General features: G+C 71.1%; 3 protein-coding genes across 3 annotated transcripts in view; all 3 read left to right on the top strand.

Moving 5' to 3' along the window:
* The first annotated feature begins 461 nt into the window (after positions 1–461).
* Positions 462–9,669, top strand: TMEM9 (transmembrane protein 9). Its single transcript, XM_036443192.2, has 6 exons — positions 462–597; positions 1,002–1,097; positions 2,693–2,784; positions 3,713–3,821; positions 4,437–4,565; positions 8,956–9,669. Exons 2-6 carry the CDS (start codon positions 1,023–1,025, stop codon positions 9,106–9,108), a joined length of 558 nt encoding a protein of 185 aa, XP_036299085.1. The 5' UTR covers positions 462–597; positions 1,002–1,022; the 3' UTR covers positions 9,109–9,669.
* Positions 9,670–13,169: 3,500 nt separating this feature from the next.
* ASCL5 (achaete-scute family bHLH transcription factor 5) lies at positions 13,170–13,634 on the top strand. The gene has a single exon (XM_045583440.1). The coding sequence runs from the start codon at positions 13,170–13,172 to the stop codon at positions 13,632–13,634; it is 465 nt and encodes a 154-aa protein (XP_045439396.1).
* Positions 13,635–14,951: 1,317 nt separating this feature from the next.
* Positions 14,952–26,072, top strand: part of CACNA1S (calcium voltage-gated channel subunit alpha1 S) — a gene marked incomplete at its 3' end in the record, with an annotated part of 40,942 nt that continues 29,821 nt past the window's right edge. The window contains exons 1-9 of the mRNA XM_036443191.2: positions 14,952–15,205; positions 17,714–17,819; positions 21,577–21,716; positions 21,814–21,956; positions 22,552–22,704; positions 24,346–24,551; positions 24,634–24,737; positions 25,108–25,253; positions 25,427–25,508. Coding sequence (XP_036299084.2) covers positions 15,054–15,205; positions 17,714–17,819; positions 21,577–21,716; positions 21,814–21,956; positions 22,552–22,704; positions 24,346–24,551; positions 24,634–24,737; positions 25,108–25,253; positions 25,427–25,508 — 1,232 coding nt within the window. The remainder of the gene's footprint in view (positions 15,206–17,713; positions 17,820–21,576; positions 21,717–21,813; positions 21,957–22,551; positions 22,705–24,345; positions 24,552–24,633; positions 24,738–25,107; positions 25,254–25,426; positions 25,509–26,072) is intronic.

Here is a 26,072-nt window from a genome sequence, read left to right as displayed (position 1 = left end):
CACTCGCATGCCGCGGCGCACCGAAACGCACGTTTTATGGTTTTCAGGTCTGTTGGCTCACATCCCTAACTGGCATTTCAAGATTTTTTGAGGACAAAGCCCCTGAACCCGTCTTTATTGACATCGCTGTGGCTGCCTGCTCCTTCCGTACGAAATGCTTCCTCTTGAACATAGCAGGACGGAGCCCCCCTCGCCCCTCTCTGGACCCCGAGAAGCGCGGCGGCTTCTCGGACCCTTCCCGTTACACGTTCGGGAAGCCCGACGGTCCCTTTTCGCGTCCGCTCGGGGTTGAAACTTGCCACCTGGTCCCTTGCGCAAAGCGCCTGCGCCCCGGCGAGGGCGGGCCCTGTTGCCTGGGCGACAGCCCGGTGGGGCTGACGGGCTGCGGCAGCGGCCAATAGGAGCGGGGAGGGGCGGGGCCGGCTGGGTCCGGCGCACGCGCGCGCGCACGCCGCGGGGGTTCGCTGGGGAGCGGACGGGCGTGGGGGGAGGGGTGCGCGATCGGGGCGGACGGGGGGTCCCCGCGTGACCCCAGAGCTCGGGTGTGAAGGGCGCCGGCCTGGCCGACGGGTCAGGGCTCCCGGATTCTGCGTCCAGGTCTCTGATCGGGCCCTGGTCGGGCCGAGGCGGTGGGGGGCCGCGGGGCGGGGATCAGCGGGCCCGGGAGGGGATCAGGGGGGCTGCGGGGCGCCCCCTCTTTCTTCCGGGCTCCTCGAGGCGGTGGGGGGCCGCGGGGCGGGGATCAGCGGGCCCGGGAGGGGATCAGGGGGGCTGCGGGGCGCCCCCTCTTTCCTCCGGGCTCCCCGAGGCTGGTGGGGGGCGGAATCGCTGCCCTGGGCGCCGGGTCCATCGAGGAGTCCCAGGGGCCCGGGCGCCCAGTCTCCCTCCACCCCACCCCCACCCCGCTGACCCCCGGCCCCGCTGACCCCAGCCCCGCTGACCCGGCCCCGCTGACCCCGGCCCCGCTGACCCCGGCCCCGCTGACCCGCCCCCCTCCGCAGGTGTCCGCCTCCGGCCCCAGGATGGCCAGCGCGAAGCTCCTGTGCGTGGTGGCGGCGCTCGGCTGCCTGCTGGCGCCCCGGGTCCGGGCCAACAAGGTGAGGGCGGGGCCTGGGCACGGGGACGGGCTGTGGACGGGGCGCCGCCCGCCCCCTGCAGGGGCCCTGCCTGGGGGGTGGGGGTGAGGGGACGCGTGGGTTCCAGCCTGGGGTTCTGGGGTGGGGGGACCCCCTGAGTTGTCCACACTTTCCTTTGGCTCCGGGGTCCCCTAGGGGGTCTAGTAACTATAGCAACGCCCTCTGGGTGTCAGGTCCTCCCCAGGGGGAGGGTCTCTGTTGTTTTTTAATATTTTATTGGGTTTTTTTTTAAATATATATTTTATTGATTTTTCACAGAGAGGAGGAGAGAGATAGTTAGAAACATCGATGAGAGAATCATCGATCAGCTGCCTCTTGCACACCCCCCACTGGGGATGTGCCCGCAACCAAGGTACATGCCCTTGACCGGAATCGAACCCAGGACCCTTCAGTCCGCAGGCCGACGCTCTATCCACTGAGCCAAACCGGTCCCGGCTATTGGTGTTTTTTTTTACAGAGAGGGAGGGAGAGGGAGAGAGAGTTAGAAACATGAGCAAGAAACCTTGATCAGCTGCCTCCTGCACACCCCCGCCCCCCACTGGGGATGCGCCCGCAGCCAAGGTCCATGGTACAAGGTACAGCCAAGGCGATCTCGTTGGATTTTTAAAATATATATATTTTATTGATTTTTTACAGAGGGGAAGAGAGAGGGAGAGTTAAAAACATCGATGAGAGAGAAACATCCATCAGCTGCCTCCTGCACACCCCACACTGGGGATGTGCCTGCCACCAAGGTCCATGCCCTTGACCGGAATCGAACCCGGGACCCTTCAGTCCGCAGGCCGACGCTCTATCCACTGAGCCACACCGGCCAGGGCTCGTTGGCTTTAAGTGATTCATAAACCAGGCAGCGCGACCTGGTAGCTAGAAGGGTGCTCCGAGGGGGGCGGTGGGTGGGGGTACAGGGAGGAAGGATTTTCCGGGGAGAAGGTGGGGAAGGGAGCTGTTGACAAGGGGATGGGGGAAATGGGTTTTTGGGGGCCTGGACGTCTTTGGGGGAGAGGAAGGGGCGGTGTTCTGTTCTGTGGGGGACGGAGAGGAACCAGGTGGCAGGTGACCTGCCCGGCAAACCCCTGATTGGTCGACTAAGACGTTTCCGGGAAAGACCGACCACTGTTCGGCCGGGAATGTATCCCGGGTTTGGGGCCCCTCGGGAACCCCTAACTGGGGTGAGAGTACCTGTGGCCTCGTCCCTTACGGCTTCAGAGGGGCAGCTTGCCTCTCCCCGTGGGAGCCACCCACTCTGTCCCCCTCACCCCGTTCCTTAAAGCGGGGGAGAGGCCAGCCCCCAGGGCGACTGAACTGAGGGGCACACACAAGTGTGGGCGCGGGTCACCGGCTCCCCGATCCTTCACCGACCTCCGGGGCGGTACCTCTGTGCCTCCTCTGCCCCGGGGCAGCCCCCCTGCAGAGGTGGGGGGGGACCTGATCCGGGTACGTGGGGCCGGTGAAGGCCCCATCCCCTGGCGGGCCGCCTCCCGGAGGGAGCAGGGAGCCCAGAGTCGGAGTCGCGGGGGCCCTGCGCCCGGGCCCCCTGACGCCGGCCCCGCCCGCAGAGCTCCGAGGACATCCGGTGCAAGTGCATCTGCCCGCCGTACCGCAACATCAGCGGCCACATCTACAAGCAGAACGTGTCGCAGAAGGACTGGTGAGGCTGGGCGTGCAGCAGGGCTGCAGCGGGGCCCGGGGGCGGGGGTCCCTCACGCTCGGGGTGGGCCGAGGCAGGGCCGGGGCCCGGGGTGCAGGGAGCGTTTCTACCACGGGGTCCTCAGGAACCAGGCGCCCCATCTTTGCCTCGTCGCGCGCGCGCGCGCGCGTGCGTGCGCGCGCGCGTGCGCGCCCGTGTGCGCGCCTGTGTGTGGTAAGACCATTTAAAATCTCTCGCAACTTAAAAAAAAAAAAAAATATATATATATATATATATATATATATATATATATATATATATATATATTTAAAATTTTTATTTCAGAGAAGGAGGGAGAGGGAGAGGGAAACATCGATAATGAGAGAGAGAATTTTGGATCAGCTGCCTCCTGCACACCCCACACTGGGGATGGAGCCCACAACCCGGGCCTGGGCCCTGATCAGGAACGGAACCCTGACTTCCTGGTTCATAGGTCAACGCTCAACCTGCCGGCCGGCTCAGCATATCTCGAGTGTACAGTACACTTTTTTTTTTTTTAATGCATTTTATTGATCTTTTACAGAGAGGAAGGGAGAGGGAGAGAGAGCTAGAAACATGGATGAGAGAGAAACATCCATCAGCTGCCTCCTGCACACCCCCCACTGGGGATGTGCCCGCAGCCAAGGTCCATGCCCTTGACGGGAATCGAACCCGGGACCCTCCAGCCCGCAGGCGGATGCTCTGTCCGCTGAGCCACACCGGCTAGGGCTACAGCACACTGTTAACTGCCTTCACCTGCTGTCCGTCGGACCCCCAAAGGTTTTAGCTCAGGAGGCCCCGGGACCCCGTCTGGGTGGTCACCGTTCAGAGGGCGCCGGGTACGAGCCGAGGGACGCCGGCCCTCACCGGGCGCCCACGCCCACGCCCACGGCCGTGGTGTCTGTTGCAGCAACTGCCTGCACGTGGTGGAGCCCATGCCGGTGCCCGGGCATGACGTGGAGGCCTACTGCCTGCTGTGCGAGTGCCAGTACGAGGAGCGCAGCACCACCACCATCAAGGTGACCGCGGGCTCATTCCGGGACGTTCCGGGCCCTGTGGGACCGCCCCTGGGCGGGCCTGTCCCAGGCAGGCACGGGGACCCACTGGCCGCCCCTCGACCCAGCCGCCCTGGGACCTCTGTCCGGGGCGCCCCTTACTCTGGGGGTGCGAGCCTGGGAGGCGCCTGCAGGGCCGAAGCTGGCTTTTCTGTAAAACAACTCAGTGGGAGCCTCTCCCTACAGCAGGGGATGGGCGGTCGCCGTCCTGCCCCTGGCCCTCCGCTCCCTGCTTCCCTCTCAGCCGGCCTGCTCCTAGCGATGGGGGTGGTACCCCCAGGTCTATTCTCCTCGGCCTCGGACCCCAGGCCCTGCCTGGCCCCCTCCCCACCACCCCATAGTGTCCACGCTTTCCACCCTGAGCTGATCCCTCTGCACCCCGCAGGCCCCTTCCTGCCGCCAGCTGGGCCCCCGGGACACCCTGACCCACTCGTCTCCCCATGCCTGTCTCTGGCTGCGGGAGGACGGAGGGCGACCGTGGGTGTCCACAGGGCGCTGCGTCTGGGCAGGGAGGGCGCTGGGGTCTCGGGAGGTCCTGGGTGGCGCCGGCCGAGGCCGTGCTCACGGCGCCTCCCCCAGGTGATCATCGTCATCTACCTGTCGGTGGTGGGCGCGCTGCTGCTGTACATGGCCTTCCTGATGCTGGTGGACCCGCTGATCCGCAAGCCGGACGCCTACACCGAGCGGCTGCACAACGAGGAGAGCGAGGTGAGGGGGGGGGTGCGCACGCGGGGGTGTGAGTGTGTGTGTGTGCGCGAGTGTGTGTGTGAGAGTGTGTGTGAGTGTGTGTGTGTGTATATGTGTGAGTGTATGTGTGTGTGAAAGTGTGTGTGTGAGTGTGTGTGTGTGTGTATGTGTGTGTGTGTGTGTACAAGTGTGTGTGTGTGTCTCCTGTCCTCTGTGTGTGTGTGAGTGTGTGTGTGTGCACGCGAGTGTGTGTGTGAGAGTGTGTGTGTGTGAGTATGTGTGTGTGTGTGTGTCCCGCCGTCCCCCAGCCCTGCGCCCCCTCCTGCTCAGTGTGCCATGCGTCACCCCAACTACTGACGTCAGAGAGGAAGGGAGGGAGAGAGAGGAACATCCATGAGGAGAGAGAGTCACGGACCGGCTGGCTCCTGCACGCCCCTCACTGGGGAGGGAGTCCACAACCCGGGCCTGTGCCCTGACCGGGAACCGAACCCTGACTTCCTGGCTCACAGGTTGACGCTCGACCACTGAGCCACCTGGCCGGGCCCGGCTCCTGTTCTTGCCTCAGGGGGGAGTGGGGCCGCCCTGTGCGCCCCGTGAGGCGGGGGGTGGGGGCCCTGGACAGAGCCGGGGCGGGGGCACCAACGCCGCCCGCGGGAATTTGGGGGTCGGCTCAGAGCATCCCCAGCTCAGGATGGAGGTGGAGGGGCAGGAGGCTCCCGGCCGAGGCTGGAGGGCTCAGGCGGGTCCGGCTGCCTCTGGGCACGTGCCCGCCCACTGCCCGCGGCCCTGCCTCCGGCTCCCGGGGCGGGCAGAGCCGAGCGGCCGTGGGGGGCGCCGGCGCCGGGTGGTCCGTGTGTGGAGGAAGCCGTGCCTACCCGGTTATTAATGCCCCCGGGGCCGGGGGCGCTGATAGTCGCTGGGGCGGAGGCTGAGGCGGTAATTGCAGCCTGGCCGTGTAATTGCGAGGTGCACGCTGATTACAGCCCACGGTCCCGGAATGCACGGCCCCCGGCTCCCGGCTCCCGGCAGCCTCGGCCCCCGGCTCCTGGACGAGGGGCGGGGAGGGGCAGGCCTTTCCCGGGTCTGAGCCGGCCCGGCCCCTGGAGGTGCCCCCACATTGAGTCCGAGCTCTCGGTGCCTCTGGGTGGGGGCCCAAGGGTGGGGCGGGGTCAGTGGGGTCAGTCTGGCTCCTGGAGCAGAACGGGGGGGGGGTCGAGGGTGGCAGGTTTGGGCTGAATAGGAGGGAGGACTGCCCCCCCCCCCACCATGAGGGCCTCGGTGGCCAATGTTGGGGTGCCGGGGGGCAGGGCAGGGGATGCTGGCAGAGGGAGGTGATAGGGCGTCTGAGGCCGGACCTGAGGGCCCAGCTCCACCCAGGGGGTCGGGGGGAGGAGGGTGTCTCCCGGGCGGCGTGAGGGGCCTGGGCTCCTGCCAGCACCCCACGCCACGATGCCCCCACTTGTCGCTCCAGGCGCAGGAGGCGGACGGTGGGGAGGAGGCAGTGGGAGGCGCCATCGGGGGCTCACGCCTCCGTGTGTGAATCTGGGAGGGCCCCCCGGCGGAGGAGGCAGCTCTGAGGACAGTGGCTGCCCGGCTGGGGGGCAGCAGGGCTCCTCCTGGTCCTGGACGGTGAGGGCCCCGCCAGCCCGCCCCCTCCCCTCAGGGCACTGGGGACGGGGTGCCGGGGGTGTGGGGTGAGACAGAACGGCAGGTCCCAGAGCCACTCGGCTGACGGGCGGGGGCGGGGGCGGGGGCCGGGCCCGGGGTCTGGAGAGTTTCACTAAGGGAACAGGAGGGGGCTCCCCCGGGCTGGGGGGGTCTTAGCTTGCACCCCGAGAGGAGGAGCCTCTGGACAGGCCCCCCTCGGCCTCTGCGACAGGGTGACCCCGAGAAGGGAGCTGTCCAGGCCCCCACGCCCCAGCCCCTCCCCGCACCCCACACCCCGCACCCCACGCCCCGCGCCCCACAGCCCACACCCCGCGCCTCGCGCCTTGCGCCCCACAGCCCACACCCCACACCCCGCAACCCACACCCCGCACCCCGCGCCCCCCGCCCCGCACCCCACACTCCACGCCCCGCGACCCCCGCCCCGCGCCCGCGCCCCGCGCCCCGCGCCCCGCGCCCCCGCCCCGCACCCCGCGCCTGCGCCCCGCGCCCGCGCCCCACACCCCGCGCCCCGCGCCCCGCGCCCCGCGCCCGCGCCCCACAGCTCACACCCCGCACCCCGCGCCCCGCGCCCCGCGCCCGCGCCCCACAGCTCACACCCCGCACCCCACACCCCCCGCCCCGCACCCCGCGCCCCGCACCCCGCGCCCCGCGCCCGCGCCGCTCCGCAGATGAAAGCCAGCGTGCCCCTTTGAAAGCGGGCGCCGGGCGCTGGGCGTGGCCTCCGGGATTCCGGCGGCTTTGGGCTAATCCCCGGCTCAGACGCCTCTGAGGGAGGAAGCCAGCGTGTTTGCCGGGACAGAGCGGGGCTGCTCAGAGTGGGGGTTCGTCCTCTTTGAAGAGCGAGCGCCGGGGGTGTGGGCGCGGGGGTGCTGCCCAGGGCCTGGCCCGGTCCCCGCCGGGCGCGGGGACAGCGCGGGGGACCTGCAGGCCGGGGCTGGCGAGGACTCGGGGCCACGAGAACGGCCCTTCCCAGCGAGCGGTGGGCAGCGCCGACTAAGGGCCCCTCGTCCGTCCGTCCGCCCGTCCGTCCGGGGAGAAGGCACAGCCCAGAGGGGCCGCCCTGGTCCTGGGAGGGCGCACGGGGGGGGGGGGGGGGGGGGGCGTCCACGGGCGCCTCCAGCCGAGCCCTGGCCCGCCCGGCGCTGTCCGCGGTGCTGAACCCGGATCCCCTCCCTGAGCCTGGAACCGGCGGCGGTGCTGACCCAGCCCCAGGCCGCGGGCTGGCCCTCGGGGATGAGTGGTGTCCTGAGAGGCCTCGCCCCGCGCGGCCGGGGTTGTGGGAGGGGCGGCCCGGCAGCCGGGGCAGAGGGCAAGCCGCGTGGGAGGCGAGGCCAGGGGTTCGAGGCCCGCCCGCCCGCTCGGGCGCCAGAGACAGGGCCTCGGAGGGGACAGGGCGGGCACACGTGGACCTGCCCTCGGCCGCCATCGCTGCAGAGCCCGCGAGGCCAAGGCCGGGCTGGGCGTCTGGGACACGGACCGTTAGCCCCACGGAGGCGGGGGCTGCAGCTGGGGTCCCGGGGGTGTGGGCATGCTCCCCGATGTGCTGCCCGGGCCCCACCCCCTCCCGGGCAGAAGGAGCCGCAGGCTGAGCCTCTCCTGCCCCCCAGCCCCCCAGGAGGGACGAGTTGGGCCGGGGGGGGGGGCTGAGGGAGGCCCTAAGGCCTCAGCGTCCACCTCGCCCAGACGCCACGCCGAGGCCCGTCCGTGGCACCGGGCAGCGAGCGCCCACCGGGCAGTGCCCACAGGGTGCGTGGCCAGCCCTGCGGGGCAGGGAGCACCTCCAGCCTCCCCCCTCGCCAGGCCCCTCTGCCGCTGCCCGCTCCCGGCCCCCCACGCTCCCCTGGCACCCCCTCTCCCCGCCCTCTCCCCGCCCGGCAGCTGCGTGGCGACAGAAGCCGTGCCAGCGGGCGCTCGCCGGGCGCTCTGTGCCGGGAGCCGCGCTAATCCCCCCGAGCCCGTGGCAGGAGATGAGAGGCCGGGGGCCGGGAGGAAATCCCCGCGCGGGGGGGCTCGGCTCTAATTCCCCCGAGATCAGCGCGGCCGCAGGAAGTGAGGGGCGTCAGCCGGCGAGGTGGTAATTAGGGCGGATGTGCCTCGGAGGGCGGGAGGAGGCCCGGGAGCAGGCCCGGGAGCACGGGGACGGGGGCTCCTCTGTCCCAGGAGCAGGGACCGGGAGGCGGGTCCGGCCCCGGGGTCCCATCCCTGCCCCCTGCCCTCTGCCCCCTGCGTGGCATCTCGTCCACCCAGCAGCCCCCTCGGGGGACCCTCCGCTCCCCTCCTCCCACCCACAGCCTCTCGCTGCCCCCGTGACCTCTGGGGGCCACACTCGGGCTCCCTCTCCTGCGGAGGCCCAGCCCTGGCCGGTGTGGCTCAGTGGGTAGAGCGTCGGTCTGCAGACCGAAGGGGTCCTGGGTTCGATTCCGGTCCAGGGCGCATGCCGGGTTCCCAGTGTGGGGCGTGCAGGAGGCAGCCGATGGGTGATTCTCGCTCGTCATGGATGTTTCTCTCTCTCTCTCTCCCTTCCTCTCTGAGATCAATAAAAATATATAAAATAAATAAATAAGGGGCCCAGGCTCCGCAGGGGGCGGGGGTCAGGGGTCAGGGGTCGTCCTGCAGACTCCACACCTGGGGGGTCGCACCGGCGGGCCGGGCTCTACGGGGACCACGGCCGTGGGGAGGGGCCTGCCCTGGGGGCCCGGACCTCGGGCGGCTCCCGAACCCCCCTCTCCCCTTCCTCCCGCAGGACGCTCGCTCCGCGGCCGCCGCCGTGGCCTCGCTGGGCGGCGCCCGGGCCAACACGGTGCTGGAGCGTGTGGAGGGCGCACAGCAGCGCTGGAAGCTGCAGGTGCAGGAGCAGAGGAAGACCGTGTTCGACCGGCACAAGATGCTCAGCTAGGCGGCCGCCGGCCTCTGCCAGGGACCGGCCACGGGACCGGCCACGGGACCGGCCACGGACCGGCCACGGCCACGGCCACGCCGCCCCCACCCTACAGCCCCGCCCGGGCCGGCCCCACGGCAGCACCGGGGCGTCCTGGTCTCCGTGGCCACGTTCCCGCTGGTGTAACCGGGGAGCGTGGGGCCCCGGCCTCCAGCCCATCCGCTCAGGTCTCCGTGGCCCCGGGAGGGGGCGGAGGGCGGGGGGGGCGGTTTCGGGCGCCACGTTTCCAGCCCCACAAGTCTGAGTGTCCTCGCGCCCCGGGAGGCAGATCCAGGCCCCTGCCACTCCCCGTGGGGACGCGTGGTGCCTGCAGCGCCCTCTGGAGGCCCGGCTTCCCGCCCAGGAGCAGGCAGGGCTATGCTCGGGGCCTGCCCTCACCGCCCCTCTTCAGGATGGGGGGGGGGCGCAGGCTCCAGGGACACAAGAGGCTCTGAGCACCAGCCCCGTCCCAGCTGCAGGGCCCTGGTCCCCGCGGCCTGTCGGTCCGGAAGCCGCCATTAAACCTCTCCCTCGATGTGACTGAGTGTGACGTGTGCCCGGTGGGTGCCGGTCCAGGGGAGGGCCAGGCAGGGACGCTGGGCAGACGCCGCTCACAGGGCCGTCCTCTGTGTGTGGGGGGGGAGGGGCTCGGGAACCACCTGAGAGGCCCTGTCCGTCACGTCCGGGACAGCCCCCTGCAGCTCTGAGGGTGGAGCCCGGGGTGGGGGGTCCCTGGGGAGAGGGGGCTCCGTTGGGGAGATTGGCCCAAGTTCAGAGCCAGGAGGAACAAACGCCAAAGGGGAGCAGAGACGGGTTGGCCCCAGCTGGCAAGGGACCCGGTCTGAGGGTGCAGAGTCCATGGTGGGGCTCTGCCAGCGAGACGTGGGGTGGGGGGGGGGGCTGGCAGGAGGTCCATGTGGGGAGACCAGAGGACACAGCTCCCTGCGTGAGCCCCACACCGACACCTGCCGGCCCTCCTGGGCTGCTCTGGATGCTCCTGGGCCCTGCATCCCGTTGCCACGGCGACACTGTCTCAGGAGCAGCCTGACTTCCTGCCGCTCACAGACCCAGCCCACCCCCTCAGGCCGGGGACCCTCCTGCGCTCACCCTGAGGGCCCCTCCACCTTCCCCCTCTGAGCGGGCCTCCTGTGGTGTCCAGGGTGGGGAGGGTGATGGTACAGGGCATCCTCGGCCCCTGGCGTCCCCAGGCACGGAGCTGAGCCGGCTGGGGGTGCCGAGCTCCTCGATCAGGGTGGACATCGAGGGTAGGGCTCTAGCTGCGAGTTAGGAGCCCTGGTCCCACCTGGCCCACTGAGTGACCTGGAGCAGCGGGCCCCCTCCCTGTGCCTCAGTTTCTCCCAACTGAGAGAGAGGAGATTAAACTCACCTGCATCCGGCGTGGGGCGGAGCCCCGAGTAGCACGGTAGCTCTAAGGGCATGCACCCGTCTGAGCGAACATTGGGAAAACCGGTGTCGTTAGCTGCAAGGCCTGATGGGTATTTGTGTGGCAAGGCCTGATGGGTATTTGTGTGGCAAGGCCTGATGGGTATTCGTGTGAAGGGCGTAAAGGGGCGGAGGGTGTGTACAGGCCGGGGTGGCTCCGTGCTGGAGCTTTTTGACCTGTGAACCAGGCGGTCATGGTTCAGTTCTCATCAGGGCACAGGCCCGGGTGGCAGGCTCGGTCACCAGTAGGGGGCGTGCAGGAGGCAGGCGGTCCAGGATTCTCTCTCATCACTGGTGTTTCCGTTCTCTCTTCTTCCTCTCTGACATCAATAATACGTTTATTTAGGAGAAAACCTTAGCCAAGCACTCGGCGCCCTTGGCTGGGCCGGCACGCTGGGAGGACTTGGGTGTCTATGGAGACCACCTCTGGCTGCTGCCTCCGTCCCGGGCTCCCCATGGGGTCACGGGGCGCAGACCAGACGCTTAGGGGACCCCACACTGCAGCCTCCTGGTCCCAGGTCCAGCCGTGAGCATCCAGGGGTCACCTTCTAGCTCCTGACACCCCAGCCGATGCCATCGGAGCCTCTCGGAGGGGCTCCCTAACCTGGGGTTCCCCCGCGAGAGCCCCCCGTTTTCCTGCCCGCACACACCGGGCACCCCCTCGGCTCCACCCTTCACCTCCTCCCGGGGCCATCCCTCCTGGGCACTCTGCAGGCAGCGCCCGCGGGCACCAGGTCTCCCCCCCCCCCCCCCCGGACTCCGGGGCCAATCAGGAGGCCTGGAGCGGCTGGGGCGGGTCCCAGATCAGAGGGGCCCCCTGCCCTCCGCCCTCCCCTTCTGGGTGTGTCCCTTTGAAGCCGCGCAGGTACAGCTACCTGGTCCTGGGCCGCGGGGGGCGCGGGACAGAGGCTGCTGGAGCCGGCCAGGCGGGCGGGCGCCCCGCCGTCCCCGCCCAGAGTCCCTGCCGAGCACCGAGGAGCCAGCCCAGAGGTAACCGCACGCAGGCGGCCAGGGCAGGCCGGCCGGGCCGGGACGCAGGGCCAGGGACGCACTGGCGGGGGCTCGGCCGCCAGAGGGAGCCCAGGCTGGGGAGGGGGAGCCGGGCCGCAGAGGGCACTGCCCGTGGGCCGGTCCGATACCCCAGAGACCGAAGCACCTTTTCCGGGTGGACACCTGCCAGGGGTGCCCGGCCAGAAGCAGGGGTGAGGGGGGGGGACTGTCCGGTCCGTGGCTTGGACATCACTGACCGGCCCTTTGCTCTCAGCTTTGAGCTGGTCCTGGGAGCCCGGGCCTCAGGGGGTTGGGGGGGTCGGGGCTTTGGGGGGGAGTGGGGGTGCACAGGGTGATGGACGGGAGTTGGAGTGTGGAATTTCCCCATAGACTTCGCCCTGGACAGGGGGACGTGGGCAGCCGCTGGGCGTGGGCGTCCGCGCTGTGCCCCTCGGGGCGCTTCCCGAGGCGGCCCCGCCTCGCTGGCAAGCCCCCTCCGTGTCCCCGAAGACGACGCCCCCCCCCCCCCCCCACACACACACACACACGGGCAGTTAGAATGCGGAGTTCAAACCTCCACGCACCCCTCCTGGACCTGGAATCCCATCCACCTGCTGCCGTTGCTCCTCGCGGACACACGGGGGCGCTGTTGGCCACCGGTTCTGCCCGGTCCATGGACCTGGGGGACGGACCAGGTCCCGCCAGGCTTTTTTTGGGGGGAGGGTCCCGCCTCTGAGGCAAGGGGGCTCCTCGTCAGGCTCCCAGGGGCGCCCCACCACCACCAGAGCCAACGTTCAACTACCCACAGGAATCCCTCCCACAGGAATCAGGATTGACTTATTTTTAAAATATATAATTTTTTAAATTGATTTCAGAGAGGAAGGGAGAGGGAGAGAGAGATAGAAGCATCAGTGATAAGCATGGATCCTCTGCCTCCTGCACACACACCCCTCCCTCCAATGGGGACGGAGCCCCAAACCCGGGCCTGTGCCCTTGACGGGGCATCGAACCCTGACCTCCTGGTTCCTAGGTCAACGCCAACCACTGGTCAACACGGCCGGGCGGCGCTGAATTTCCGTGGCAAGGGGTCCGCGCGCCCCTGGGGGGGCCTGCAGGGCCGGTATCCCCCCTACAAAGCCTGGGACACCCCACTGGAGGCGGGGTGACCGGCCGCCATCGCGGGGGGCTCGCCTGACCCCTGTGTCCGTGTGTCTGTCCCCCTCCGCAGGGCGCTCTCCGGACCCTCTGCGCGCAGCCAACGCGGCCGGTGCCCGGCGCCCCGGGGACCAGCGAGGAGCCAGGCCCGGCCCGGCCCCGGGTTCGCGCCCCCGGGAGGCGCCCTCGGGTGCCCACGCCCCGCGGAGGAGGAGGAGGGTGCGGCCCGGGCTGGGTCCCCGCCCCGAAGCACCCCGGCCCGCGGCGATGGCGCCCCGTAGCCGGCCGGCGGCCGGCGCCCCGGGGCGCGCGCACCCCTGACCGCCCTGGAGCCCCGCGGCGGCCTCTGGGCCTGGGACCCGGCCCCGCCCTGGGGGCGCGCGGAGCCCGGGCACGGCGGACGCAGGGCCGGCCCGGCCCCGGGCGCAGCGGCCCCCGGCGGCGGCGGCGCCATGGACCGCGGACACCGGGCCCCGAACGGCCACGCCTGCCGGGCGCTGGTGCAGCGGGGCCCCGCGGCGCCCCCCGGCGGCGGCCTGGACCGCGGACACCGGCCGCTGCCCGCGGGGCCCCCGGGCGCCCTGCCCCTCCTGCTGCTCCCGGGCCCCGTGCCCGGCGCGCGCCCGCCGCCCTGCGCGCCCGGCGCCCCGCAGCCCGGCCTCGGCCTCAAGCGCAACGAGCGCGAGCGGCACCGCGTGCGCTGCGTCAACCAGGGCTTCGCGCGCCTCCGCGGGCACCTGCCGCGCGCGCCGGCCGGGCGGCGCCTCAGCAAAGTGGAGACGCTGCGCGCCGCCGCCCGCTACATCCGGCACCTGCAGGAGCTGCTGCGCGCCGCGCCCCCGGGGTCCGAGCCCCCGCGCCCCGAGCCCCCGCGCGACGCCCCGCCGGGCCCGGAGCCCGGGGAGTCCGGCCAGTGACGGCGGGCCCGGCGCCCCGGACGCCCTCCTCCCCGCCCCGCCCGCCTCTGGTGCCAGCCGAGCCGGTGGGTGCGAGGGGCCAGCCGGACTGAGGAGCAGCGGGGCATCGGCCGCGGGAGGGCGCCCTGGACCGGCTCCCGAGGACTGGGCGGCTGCGGGGTGCGCGCGGCCTCTGGGCGCGGGCACAGCTCCGGTCCGCGGGGCCCAGCAGGCGAGTCGGTTCGGATGCGCCTGCCCCGCTCGCCACCAGGTGGCGTCCAACCCCGCGCGCATGGGAGCTGGTGCGCGTGTGCACACACACACACACACACACCCACCCCTACATGCATGCATGCATACATACACATGCACATGCACATACATACACACACACCCGCACGCGCGCGCGTGGCGCTCTTCCGCCTCCACCCCAGCCTGGCCGCCTCCTGCCTCTGGGCCCCGCTGGTGAGGCCTGATCCCCGCAGCCTTGGGCGGGCCTCTGGCCGGGCACCCAGGGGGCATGTGGGCACCGCTGGCACCGAAGGATGAAATAAAATACGTGCTGAGCTTTGATGCCTGGGCCGCAGTCTGCCCTCGTGTGCCCTGTGTCTCTCTCCTTCCCCCGCCGCCGTGGTGCGGGGTGCGGGCTGTGGGGAGTGGGGTGCGGGGTGCGGGCTGTGGGGAGTGGGGTGCGGGGTGTGAGGTTCAGGGTGTGGGGTGCGGGGTGCGGGGTGCGGGGTGCGGGGTGCGAGGTTCAGGGTGTGGAGTGCGGGGTGCGGGCTGTGGGGAGTGGGGTGCGGGGTGCGGGGTGCGGGGTGTGAGGTGCAGGGTGTGGGGTGCGGGCTGTGCGGAGTGGGGTGCGGGGTGCGGGTTGCAGGGTGCAGGGTGTGGGGTGCGGGGTGCAGGGTGTGGGGTGTGGGGTGCAGGGTGTGGGGTGCGGGGTGCGGGCTGTGGGGTGTAGGTGCTCTCCGCCACTTTACAGGGAGCTGAGCATGCCCCCTGCCCCCCAGGGACAGAGAGAAAGCAGAGGGGAGGGGGCACCGAGCCGAGGGCACCTCGGGGTGCGGCTGAGGCTGTGCTGAGGGGGGCTCCACAGAGGTTCCCTTCCCCAAGGGGGCTGTTCCTGGCGAGCAGGGAACCAGTCTGTCTGTGGGGGGGGGGGGCTCTGTATCGGGTCCCCCCTTCCTGAGGTGTGGCCTGCCTGGACCCTCCATCCCGGCCCCCCTGCCCACCGGGCCGGCCATCAGCTCCCCGCCCCCAGCCTCCGGGGCCGCTGTGACAGCTGCCTGGCCTCAGGGCTAATTTTACTCCTGGGAGGAGCCCCACCCTGCGCGCCGGCCAGTCCCTCGGCCAGGCCCAGCCAGGCGAGGGCACGGGGACGCGGGGAGAAGGGGGCGCGGGCGCGGGGAGCCGGACGGACAGCCCGTCGCCGCGGACACCATGGAGCCGGCCGCCCCCCAGGACGAGGGCCAGAGGAAGAAGCAGCCCAAGAAGCCTGCGCCCGAGGTGCTGCCACGGCCGCCCCGGGCCCTGCTGTGCCTCACGCTGGACAACCCGCTGCGCAAGGCCTGCATCAGCGTGGTCGAGTGGAAGTATCCTCGGCGGGGGCCGGGCGGCACGCGCACCGGGCGCGGGGCCACCGGGGCCGGAGACGGGGGGCTGTCCCCGGGGAGCCTCTGGGACCAGAGACGGGGGGCTGTCCCCGGGGCACTGGGCGTGGGGGCCACCGGGGCCGGAGACGGGGAGGGGGGAGGGCTGTCCCCGGGGCACCGGGCGCGGGGCCACCGGGGCCAGAGACGGGGGGCTGTCCCCGGGGAGCCTCTGGGACCGGAGACGGGGGGGAGGGCTGTCCCCAGGGAGCCTCTGGGACCAGAGACGGGGGGCTGTCCCCGGGGCACCGGGCGTGGGGGCCACCGGGGCCGGAGACGGGGGGGGGGGCTGTCCCCGGGGAGCCTCTGGGACCAGAGACGGGGGGCTGTCCCCGGGGCACTGGGCGCGGGGCCACCGGGGCCGGAGACGGGGGGGGGGGGGCTGTCCCCGGGGAGCCTCTGGGACCGGAGATGGGGGGGCTGTCCCCAGGGGGCCACTCAGGACTAGAGACGCGGAGGCTGTCCCGGGGGCCGCTGGGACGGAGGCGGCGGTGGTGGGGGCGGAAGATGGGGGGCTGGCGAAGGCCAGGTGCCCCCTGGACGCCCGTGGCAGGCGGGGCGCTCGGGGGCTGCTGTCCACATCGCCTGGGGCCCCCTTAGGTTTCCGAAGCAGCAGCCCCCTTTCTGAGCGAGGACGGCGGACAGCGAAGGGGGGGGGGGGCTGCAGGGAATCCTTCCCCTTGATGGGAGGGGGAGAGGGGGAGAGGGGAAAGAGAGAGGAGCTGAGTAGGACCCGCTGCTGGGGGGGGGGGGGGGGGGGACCGGGCGTCCAGGCGCAGGCCGGCACCCCACCTGGGCCAGGAGGTGCTGGAGACCCCCCCGCTGTGGCATGGGCTCCGGGAGGGGGAGCGAGGGTGTCTGGGTTCCTCGGGGGGAGGCAGGGAGGAGGGAGGAGCGGAGAGGACCGTCAGGGAGGGTCGGGAATATTTGAGATGTTTCTGAAGGGCTTGGGCCAGCTGTTCTGGGCGGGATGGGGGTGGGGGTGGCGGGCGAAGAGGCGGACTCGGGAACCGTGGGCCCAGGTCGGGGCCAGCCCTGCCCCCACAGCTGCTCGCACCCCACCCAGTCCCCACCCCGTCCCCCACCCATTCCTTCACACAGTCCCCCATCCAGCCCCCCATCCGGTCCCCCATCTGGTCCCCCATCTGGTCCCCCACCCAGTCCCCACCCCATCCCCCACCCATTCCCCCACCCAGTCCCCCACCCAGTCCCCCCGCCCAGTCCCCCATCCAGTCCCCACCCCGTCCCCCACCCAGTCCCCATCCAGTCCCCCATCCAGCTCCCCATCCGGCCCCCCATCCGGTCCCCCATCCAGTCCCCATCCAGCCCCCCATCCAGTCCCCCATCCGGACCCCATCCAGTCCCCATCCAGCCCCCCATCCAGTCCCCCATCCGGACCCCATCCGGTCCCCCATCTGGTCCCCCATTCGGTCCCCCATCCAGTCCCCCATCCAGCTCCCCATCTGGTCCCCCATCCGGTCCCCCATCCAGTCCCCCATCCAGCTCCCCATCTGGTCCCCCATCCGGTCCCCCATCCAGCTCCCCATCTGGTCCCCCATCCGGACCCCATCCGGTCCCCGGGTCCGGTCAGGTGTGATGGGGGGTCTCCTCCCTCCTGGCGGGGCCTCTCTCCCAGCTCTGCACCTGCAGCCTCTGGGGAACGGGGTGCCACCCCCTCTTCTTTCTCTTAAAAAAAATTGTTTTAAAATATATTTTATAGATTTTTTTACAGAGAGGAAGGGAGAGAGAGAGAGTTAGGAACTCCACGGAGCCAAACCGGCTTAGACTAAAATGAATTTTTTTAAATGTGTTTTTATGGATTTATTTTGGAGAACGAGGGAGGGAGAGGAATAGAGAAACAGAAACACCAATGAGAGAGACTCCCTGACCGGCTGCCTCCCGCACGGCCCTCCTGGGGAGGGAGCTCGCACCCGGCCTGTGCCCTGATGGGAAGCGAACCCTGACCGCCTGGCTCACAGGTGGACGCCCCAGCCCGGAGCCACGCCCTGGCCGGCCTGGGGAGCGTGTCTGGGGGGATGAGGGATCTGGGGGTGCCGGTCCAGGGGCTGGTCAGCCCCTCCGTCCTCAGGGGTCACCGGCCCACCTCCCCTTTTCCAGGCAGGGGGCTCAGCAGGCACCCGGCCTGCCCCCATCCGCCCCCTTTCTCCGGGGGAGCCCTCCCCTGCTCCGTGGTCCGGCCAGAGGGCAGGGGGTGGGGGGCGGAGGCTGAGAGAGGAGCCCACAGGCTCCCTCAGAGCTGAGGTGCCTCGGCCAGAACAGGGCCCCGCGGCAGCCTCCGAGCCGGGAGCGAGCTCCCTGCTCCCCGAGACCCGGGACCAGGCCCCCCTCCGCCTGCGGGGCCACCGCCAGCATGACAGCCTCCTCTAGGCTGACCCTGCACCCCGAAACCCGCGCCTCCCTCGGGGAGCTCTCCTTAACCCCGGCCCCCAGGCCCTTCGAGACCATCATCCTGCTGACCATCTTCGCCAACTGCGTGGCCCTGGCCGTGTACCTGCCCATGCCCGAGGACGACAACAACAGCCTGAACGTCGGCCTGGTGAGTGGCCTGCCCCCCTCCCCCGCCCCCGCCCCCGCCCTGGGCCTGTGCCGGGCGAGGGGCCCCCAAGGACAGGGCTCCCCAAACCACCTGCAGGCCCTCTGTCCCCGGCCGGCCGCTCCCCTGGATCCGGTGACGTGGCCAGCCCGCCCCTCCAGGGGGCACACCGTGCCCAGCCCCGCGGAGAAGTCCCATTTCACAGATGCGGAAACTGAGGCCTCGGGGCTCAGCCAGGGAGTGAGGGGGCTGCGTGCCCGCGTCCCCTCCTGGATAGAATCAGGAGGGCCTGTTCCCACTGAGGACGGGCAGCTGAGGGCCTTTCGGGGTCCTGCACCCCTTTCTCCTTGCCCCCCTCCCCCACCTGTAACCCGTGATAGAACCACATACAGCTGGAGGGACGGTCCCACCTCCTCCACCTCCTCCCCATGGATTAGGGGAGAGAAAACAGGTGTACACTGAAGGACACACGCACCCACAGCCAGAGACTCATATAAATACTTAAAAAAAAAACCCACTTTATATAGATAGATAGACAGACAGACAGATAGACAGATTTCAGAGAGGAAGGGAGACGGGGAGAGAGAGAAACATCCACGAGGAGAGGGAATCATGGACCAGCTGCCTCCCACACGCCCCCCACTGGGGATCGAACCCACACCCGGGGCCTGTGCCCCGACCGGGAGTCGAACCCTGCCCTCCTGGTTCCGAGGTGGACACTCAGCCACGGAGCCACGCCGGCCGGCCTGGATGAGTTTAATGGTGGTCAGTACTGCCCAGTGTGGGGGTGGCCCCTCCCGGGCCTCACCGTGGCCCCGCCCCTAACCCAGCCCCCGGGGCCTTGCTGGGCTCAGGTTGCTGCCTTTTTATAGGGTCAGGAATGCGCCAGGCAGCGCGGCTCCCTCGGAGGGCCCGGCCAGGAGCCAGGACCTGTGGGCGGCCCTGGCTCAATGGCCCGAGGCCCCCCCTCTACACCGCCTGCTCCCCCAGAGGCACCAGCGCTTGTCCCACCCCCACCCCACCCCCACCCCCACCCCCACCCCCGGAGCGTGGACGGGGACCCCCAGCAGCCCGCCCCCTGTGCCCTCCGCCTCCACGCTGGCCTCCTGCGGCAGCACCCCCGCCCTGCCCCCGGCCCCCGTCCGTGGCGAGGACCCCAGTGTCCAGCTCCAGGCTGTTCTGTCCCCGAGCGTCCACCCCTGACCCCCTGTGCTCAGAGGGGCCCGGGGACACTGCCTCTGCCTGCCCAGCCCTCCCAGCCCCCCTGCTGAGGCCCCAGCCCCCCGCCCCCCCCCCGCTGAGGCCCCAGCCCCCTCCCTGCCCCAAACTGAGGCCCCAGCCCCCTCCCTGCCCCAAACTGAGGCCCCAGCCCCCTCCCTGCCCCAAACTGAGGCCCCAGCCCCCTCCCTGCCCCAAACTGAGGCCCCAGCCCCCCCCCCCCCCCGCCCCACTGAGGCCCCAGCCCCCTCCCTGCCCCAAACTGAGGCCCCAGCCCCCTCCTTGCCCCAAACTGAGGCCCCAGACCCCCGCCCCCCCCCGCTGAGGCCCCAGCCCCCTGCCCCCCTGCTGAGGCCCCAGCCCCCTCCCTGCCCCAAACTGAGGCCCCAGCCCCCCCCCCCCGCTGAGGCCCCAGCCCAGGCCTGGGGGGGGGAGGGGGGCAGGGAGGCAGGGCTCACCCGCTCAGGCCTCGGCTTTGGGGCCAGAGCTCACGGGGCCAAATATAGCCGCTGCCTCATCCCAGCGGCTCATCTTCCAGGCCCTGGGCCAGGCGGCCATGGAGGCCGAGGCGGCCCCACACCTGTGGGCGGCCGGCCGGGACAGCAGCCCCCCATCCCCACCCCCAAGCCCCCTTTCGGGAAAAGTCCCTGAACAGCACGCTGGGAGGATTCTGGGACCGTGTCCCCACCATCAGCCCAGCTTCTGTTTGTTTTGTTAAGAAAGCTCTGCACGTTCTTTGATTATTAATAATAAATATGTTTGTATTGGTGTCAGAGAGGCAGGGAGAGGGAGAGAGGAACATCCGTGATGAGAGAGAGGATCACGGACCAGCGGCCTCCTGCACGCCCCCCACCGGGCACGGAGCCCGCCACCCGGGCCTGTGCCCCGACCGGGAACCGAACCCCGACCTCCTGACTCACAGGTCCACGGTCCCCCCGGAGCCACGCTGCGGGCGGGCGACCACGTCCTGCGCTCACCCCTCGCGCCTCGGCAGAGCCAGACCACATGGCTTCACGGCCGCCCAGGGCCCGCGGCCGGACGCTCCCGCCCGGCTCCGGACGGCTCACGTATTCACACAATCCTGGGCCGGGGCGGAAGAAGAATTAAAAAAATTTTTTTTAAAAAAAGGACAGTCCCCACACTTCACAGAGCTCGTGGTTCAGTGGGTAGGATGGAAGGCCAACAGGATAGAAACGGCCCTGGCCGGTGTGGCTCAGTGGACAGAGCGTCGGCCTGCAGACTGAGGGGTCCCCGGGTTCGATTCCAGTCAAGGGCACGGACCTTGGTGGTGGGCACATTCCCAGTGGGGGGTGTGCAGGAGGCAGCTGATGGATGTTCCTCTCTCATCCATGTTTCTGGCTCTCTCCCCCTCTCCCTTCCTCTCTGTGAAAAAATAAATGAAATATATATATATATTTTTTAGAAAAACAAAGCAGGATAGACACAGGCCTGGGGATTGACTGTGGTGAGGGGTCCTTGTGGACAGAGAGAAAGACATGGATGCGAGCCCAGAGGGAGGGCAGGGCTGGGGGGGGGCCGTGTGCCCGGAGGGAGGGGCAGGGCTGGGGGGGGGGCCGTGTGCCCAGAGGGAGGGGCAGGGCTGGGGGGGGCCGTGTGCCCAGAGGGAGGGGCAGGTCTGGGGGGGGTCCGTGTGCCCGGAGGGAGGGCAGGGCTGGGGGGGGGGGCCGTGTGCCCAGAGGGAGGGGCAGGGCTGGGGGGGGCCGTGTGCCCAGAGGGAGGGGCAGGTCTGGGGGGGGGCCGTGTGCCCGGAGGGAGGGCAGGGCTGGGGGGGGAGCTGTGTGCCCAGAGGGAGGGCAGGGCTGGTGGGGGGCCGTGTGTCTGGAGGGAGGGCAGGGCTGGGGGGGCCGTGTGCCCGGAGGGAGGGCAGGGCTGGGGGGGGTCTGGGGGGAGCTGTGTGTCTGGAGGGAGGGCAGGGCTGGGGGGGGCTGTGTGTCTGGAGGGAGGGCAGGGCTGGGGGGGGCCGTGTGTCTGGAGGGAGGGGCAGGGCTGGGGGGGGCTGTGTGTCTGGAGGGAGGGGCAGGGCTGGGGGGGGGCGTGTGTCTGGAGGGAGGGGCAGGGCTGGGGGGGGCCGTGTGCCCGGAGGGAGGGGCAGGGCTGGGGGGGTTAGGGGGGGCCGTGTGTCTGGAGGGGCAGGGCTGGGGGGGCCGTGTGCCCGGAGGGAGGGCAGGGCTTAGGGGGGGTTGGGGGGGCCGTGTGCCCGGAGGGAGGGGCAGGGCTGGGGGGGTTAGGGGGGGCCGTGTGTCTGGAGGGGCAGGGCTGGGGGGGCTGTGTGCCTGGAGGGAGGGCAGGGCTGGGGGGGGGGCCGTGTGCCCAGAGGGAGGGCAGGGCTTGGGGGGGGCCGTGTGTCTGAAGGAAGGGGCAGGGCTGGGGGGGGCCGTGTGCCCAGAGGGAGGGCAGGGCTGGGGGGGGGGGCGTGTGTCTGAAGGAAGGGGCAGGGCTGGGGGGGGCCGTGTGCCCGGAGGGAGGGCAGGGCTGGGGGGGCGGGGCTCAGAGGAGAGACGCCCCCCTTCTCCCCCCCCAGGAGAAGCTGGAGTACTTCTTCCTCATCGTCTTCTCCATCGAGGCCGCCATGAAGATCATCGCCTACGGCTTCGCCTGGCACCCGGACGCCTACCTGCGCAGTGGCTGGAACGTGCTGGACTTCATCATCGTCTTCCTGGGGTGAGGCGGGCGGGGGGCTGGGGGCGTCCGGGCCTGCAGCACAGGGGCACACGGGGTCCGGCCCGGGCCCGCGCCCCTGACCCCGCCCCCCCCCCAGGGTGTTCACGGTGATCCTGGAGCAGGTGAACCTCATCCAGAGCAACACCACGCCGCTGAGCAGCAAGGGCGCTGGGCTGGACGTCAAGGCGCTGCGGGCCTTCCGCGTGCTGCGCCCCCTGCGGCTGGTGTCGGGGGTGCCCAGTGGGTGCCCCCCGGCCCCTCCCGCCCCCGCCTGTCCCCCTCCTCCCTGGGCGGCCCTGTCCCCCCGGCCCCTCCCGCCTCCGCCTGTCCCCCTCCTCCCTGGGCGGCCCCGTCCCCCCCTGCCCCCCCCGCTCCCCCGCCCCAGCCTGTCCCCCCTCCTCCCTGGGCGGCCCCGTCCCCCCTGCCCCCTCCCGCTCCCACGCCCCAGCCTGCTCCCGCCCGGGGCCGGGTCCCCCCCCCCAGACCCCCTCCCGCCCCCAGCCTGTCCCCCCTCCTCCCTGGGCGGCCCCGTCCCCCCTGCCCCCTCCCCCTCCCTCTCCCCATCCTGCGCCCCGCCCGGGGCGGGTCCCCCCCCCGACCCCCTCCCACGCCCCATCCTGCGCCCCGCCCGGGGCCGGGTCCCACCCCCCCAGACCCCCTCCCACGCCCAGCCTGCGCAACGCCCGGGGCCGGGTCCCCCCCCCAGCCCCCCTCCCACGCCCCAGCCTGCGCCCCGCCCGGGGCTGGGCCCCCCCCCCCCCAGGTGGCCGGGAGGGTCCCGGGGTGTGGGGATGGGGGGGGCCTGACCCTCGCCCTGTGCGTCCCTCCCCCCCAGGCCTGCAGGTGGTGCTCAACTCCATCTTCAAGGCCCTGCTGCCGCTGTTCCACATCGGCCTGCTGGTCCTCTTCATGGTCATCATCTACGCCATCATCGGCCTCGAGCTCTTCAAGGGCAAGATGCACAAGACCTGCTACTACATCGGCACCGGTCAGCCCCGGCCGGGGGGGCGGGAGAGCTCAGGGAGCCGCCCGCGGTCAGCCCCCGGCCGGCCGGGCGGGCGGGAGAGCTCAGGGGAGCCGCCCGCGGTCAGCCCCGGCCGGGGGGGGGCGGGAGAGCTCAGGGGAGCCGCCCGCGGTCAGCCCCGGCCGGGGGGCGGGGGGAGAGCTCAGGGAGCCGCCCGCGGTCAGCCCCGGCCGGGGGGCGGGGGGAGAGCTCAGGGGAGCCGCCCGCGGTCAGCCCCGGCGGGGGGGGGGGGGCGGGAGAGCTCAGGGGAGCCGCCCGCGGTCAGCCCCGGCCGGCCGGGCGGGAGAGCTCAGGGGAGCCGCCCGCGGTCAGCCCCCGCCGGGCAGGGGGGCGGGAGAGCTCAGGGAGCCGCCCGCGGTCAGCCCCGGCGGGGGGGGGGGGCGGGGAGAGCTCAGGGGAGCCGCCCGCGGTCAGCCCGGCGGGGGGGGGGGGGCGGGAGAGCTCAGGGGAGCCGCCCGCGGTCAGCCCCGGCGGGGGGGGGGGGCGGGAGAGCTCAGGGGAGCCGCCCGCGGTCAGCCCCGGCGGGGGGCGGGGGCGGGAGAGCTCAGGGAGCCGCCCGCGGTCAGCCCCCGCCGGGCAGGGGGGCGGGAGAGCTCAGGGAGCCGCCCGCGGTCAGCCCCGGCCGGGCAGGGGGGCGGGAGAGCTCAGGGAGCCGCCCGCGGTCAGCCCCGGCCGGGGGGCGGGAGAGCTCAGGGAGCCGCCCGCGGTCAGCCCCCGCCGGGCAGGGGGGCGGGAGAGCTCAGGGGAGCCGCCCGCGGTCAGCCCCGGCCGGGGGGCGGGGGGGCGACCCCGGACAGCTCAGGGGAGCCGCCCGCCGCCATTGAAGACCCCACAGGAGCCGCGGCCTGGCTCCGCGGCGGAGCGTCCACCTAGGACCCAGGAGGCCAGGGTTCGATTCCCGGTCGGGGCGCCTCCTGGGTGGCAGGCTCCGTCCCCAGGGGCGTTTTGTGGAAGAGCCACACTCAGGGCCAAAGAGCAGCCTGTGGCTCGCCAGCCACAGTTTGCCGACCACGGCCCTTAGGGACATGCAACCTCGCTCTTGGGGCTTCTTTCCGTTTATTTTTAAATATATTTCTACGGATTTCAGAGAGGGAGGGAGAGGGAGAAACATCCATGAGGAGAGAGAACCATGGATCGGCTGCCTCCTGTACGCCCCCTACTGGGGATGTGCCCGCAACCAAGGTCCATGCCCTTGACCGGAATCGAACCCGGGACCCTTCAGTCCTCAGGCTGACGCTCTATCCGCTGAGCCACACCGGTGAGGGCACTGGTTTTTAGAGAGAGCGGACCCAGGGAATCGCCCTGCGACGGAAGGCATTGCTCCCATTTCTCAGGCAGAGAAACTGAGACTCGGTCACTGGCCCGTGAGCCGTGGGGAAGGTCTGTCCGGGACCAGGGTCCGGAGGGAGGACAGCTCGGCCGGGGCTGGGGCCGGGGCCGGGGCCCCAGGGCCTCCCCTCTGAGGAGCGACCCTGAGCCCAGGTTCATAGGTGGACGCTCAGCCCCTGGGCCACGCCGGCCGGCGGTCACACAGCCATTTTAACGGCGTTTCTCCCCCCTCACCCCCGCCTCCCGCCTCCCGCCCGCCTGGCCCGTGGCCCGCAGACGTGGTGGCCACGGTGGAGAACGAGAAGCCGTCGCCCTGCGCCCGCACCGGCTCGGGCCGCCCCTGCACCATCAACGGCAGCGAGTGCCGGGGCGGCTGGCCGGGGCCCAACCACGGCATCACCCACTTCGACAACTTCGGCTTCTCCATGCTCACCGTGTACCAGTGCATCACCATGGAGGGCTGGACCGACGTGCTGTACTGGGTGCGGCCCCCGCCTCCCTCCCTGGCCCCGGGTTCGGGGCTGGGCTGCTCAGGTCCGGGCTGAGACCCCACCTGTCCCCCAGGTCAACGACGCCATCGGCAACGAGTGGCCCTGGATCTACTTCGTCACCCTCATCCTGCTGGGCTCCTTCTTCATCCTCAACCTGGTGCTGGGCGTGCTGAGCGGGTGAGGAGGGGCGGGGAGGGGAGGAGGAGGAGGAGGGGGAGGAGGGAGAGGAGGAGGAGGAGACCCAGGCGCAGGCGGGAGCCGGTCCGGGTTTAAGTCCTCTCCCTGCCCCAGCCCTGTGTCCTGCCCCCTGTCCCTCAGCCCGCCTCTGGCCCCAGAGCAGCGGGGGCTCAGCACCGGGTCCGAGTGGCTCCGGCTCAGCCCGGCTCCGGCTCCGGAGCCAGGTGGTCCCGGCCTGCTGGTGCCTGCTGGCCGTATGACTCCGCCCACTGACCTACCCGCTCTGTGCCGGGGGTGCACACCTGCTCCCCTCCTCCCCCCCCCTCCTCCCTCCTCCCTCCCCCCTCCTCTCCCCTCCCCCCCCCTGCAGGGAGTTCACCAAGGAGCGCGAGAAGGCCAAGTCCCGGGGAACGTTCCAGAAGCTGCGGGAGAAGCAGCAGCTGGACGAGGACCTGCGGGGCTACATGAGCTGGATCACCCAGGGCGAGGTCATGGACGCGGACGATCTGCGCGAGGGTGCGCCCCCGCCTCCCGCTGCCCCCACAGGGAGCACCCCCGTGACCCCCGCCCCGGGAGGCGGGAGGGGCGGGGGCACTCCCTCTGGGTCCCGGAGGCCGCCCTGGGGGAGCAGGGGGAGCCGGGCCCGGGGGCCCAGCCCAGAGATCGGACTCGGAGCCTGTCCCGTCCAGGGAGGCTGTCCTTGGAGGAAGGCGGCTCGGACACGGAGAGTCTGTATGAGATCGAGGGCCTCAACAAGGTCATCCAGTTCGTGTGAGTCTCCTCCAGCCCCGCTCCTCCCACCCCTCCTCCGACCCCCCCTCCGACCCCCCCTCCCACCCCTCCTCCCACCCCCTTCTCCCACCCCCCTCCTCCCATCCCTCCCTGCTCCTCCCATCCCCCCTCCTCCCATCCCCCCCTCCTCCCCGCCCCCCCGCTCCTCCCAGCCCCCCTCCCAGCCCCCCTTCTCCCATCCCCCTCCTCCCATCCCCCCTCTCCCATCCCTCCCTGCTCCTCCCATCCCCCCTCCTCCCCGCCCCCCAGCTCCTCCCAGCCCCCCCTCCCAGCCCCCTGGCTCCTCCCATCCCCCCGGCTTCTCCCATCCCCCCCGGCTTCTCCCATCCCCCCTCCTCCCATCCCTCCCTGCTCCTCCCATGCCCCCCGCTCCTCCCATCCTCAGGCTCCTCCCAGCCCTGTATCCTGGTGTGGCTCAATGGATAGAGCATCGGCCTGTGGACTGAAAGGTCCCGGGTTCGATTCTGGTCAAGGGCATGGACCTTGGTTGCGGGCACATCTCCAGTACGGGGTGTGCAGGAGGCAGCTGATGGATGTTTCTCT

This window comes from Pipistrellus kuhlii, unplaced genomic scaffold (genome assembly GCF_014108245.1).
Source record: "Pipistrellus kuhlii isolate mPipKuh1 unplaced genomic scaffold, mPipKuh1.p scaffold_m20_p_188, whole genome shotgun sequence".
Lineage (NCBI taxonomy): Eukaryota > Metazoa > Chordata > Mammalia > Chiroptera > Vespertilionidae > Pipistrellus > Pipistrellus kuhlii.
The sequence above is the reverse complement of the archived record's forward strand: the minus strand, read 5'-3'. Positions and strand labels throughout refer to the sequence as shown.

What these genes read in the sequence shown, in the direction of transcription:
- TMEM9 (XM_036443192.2), top strand. Translation starts at nt 1,023, where the DNA reads ATGGCCAGCGCGAAGCTCCTGTGCGTGGTGGCGGCGCTCGGCTGCCTG. An exon ending in CCCGGGTCCGGGCCAACAAG is followed by an intron (nt 1,098 to 2,692) that starts GTGAGGGCGGGG and finishes CCCCGCCCGCAG; the next exon opens with AGCTCCGAGGACATCCGGTG. An exon ending in AACGTGTCGCAGAAGGACTG is followed by an intron (nt 2,785 to 3,712) that starts GTGAGGCTGGGC and finishes TGTCTGTTGCAG; the next exon opens with CAACTGCCTGCACGTGGTGG.
- ASCL5 (XM_045583440.1), top strand. Translation starts at nt 13,170, where the DNA reads ATGGACCGCGGACACCGGGCCCCGAACGGCCACGCCTGCCGGGCGCTG.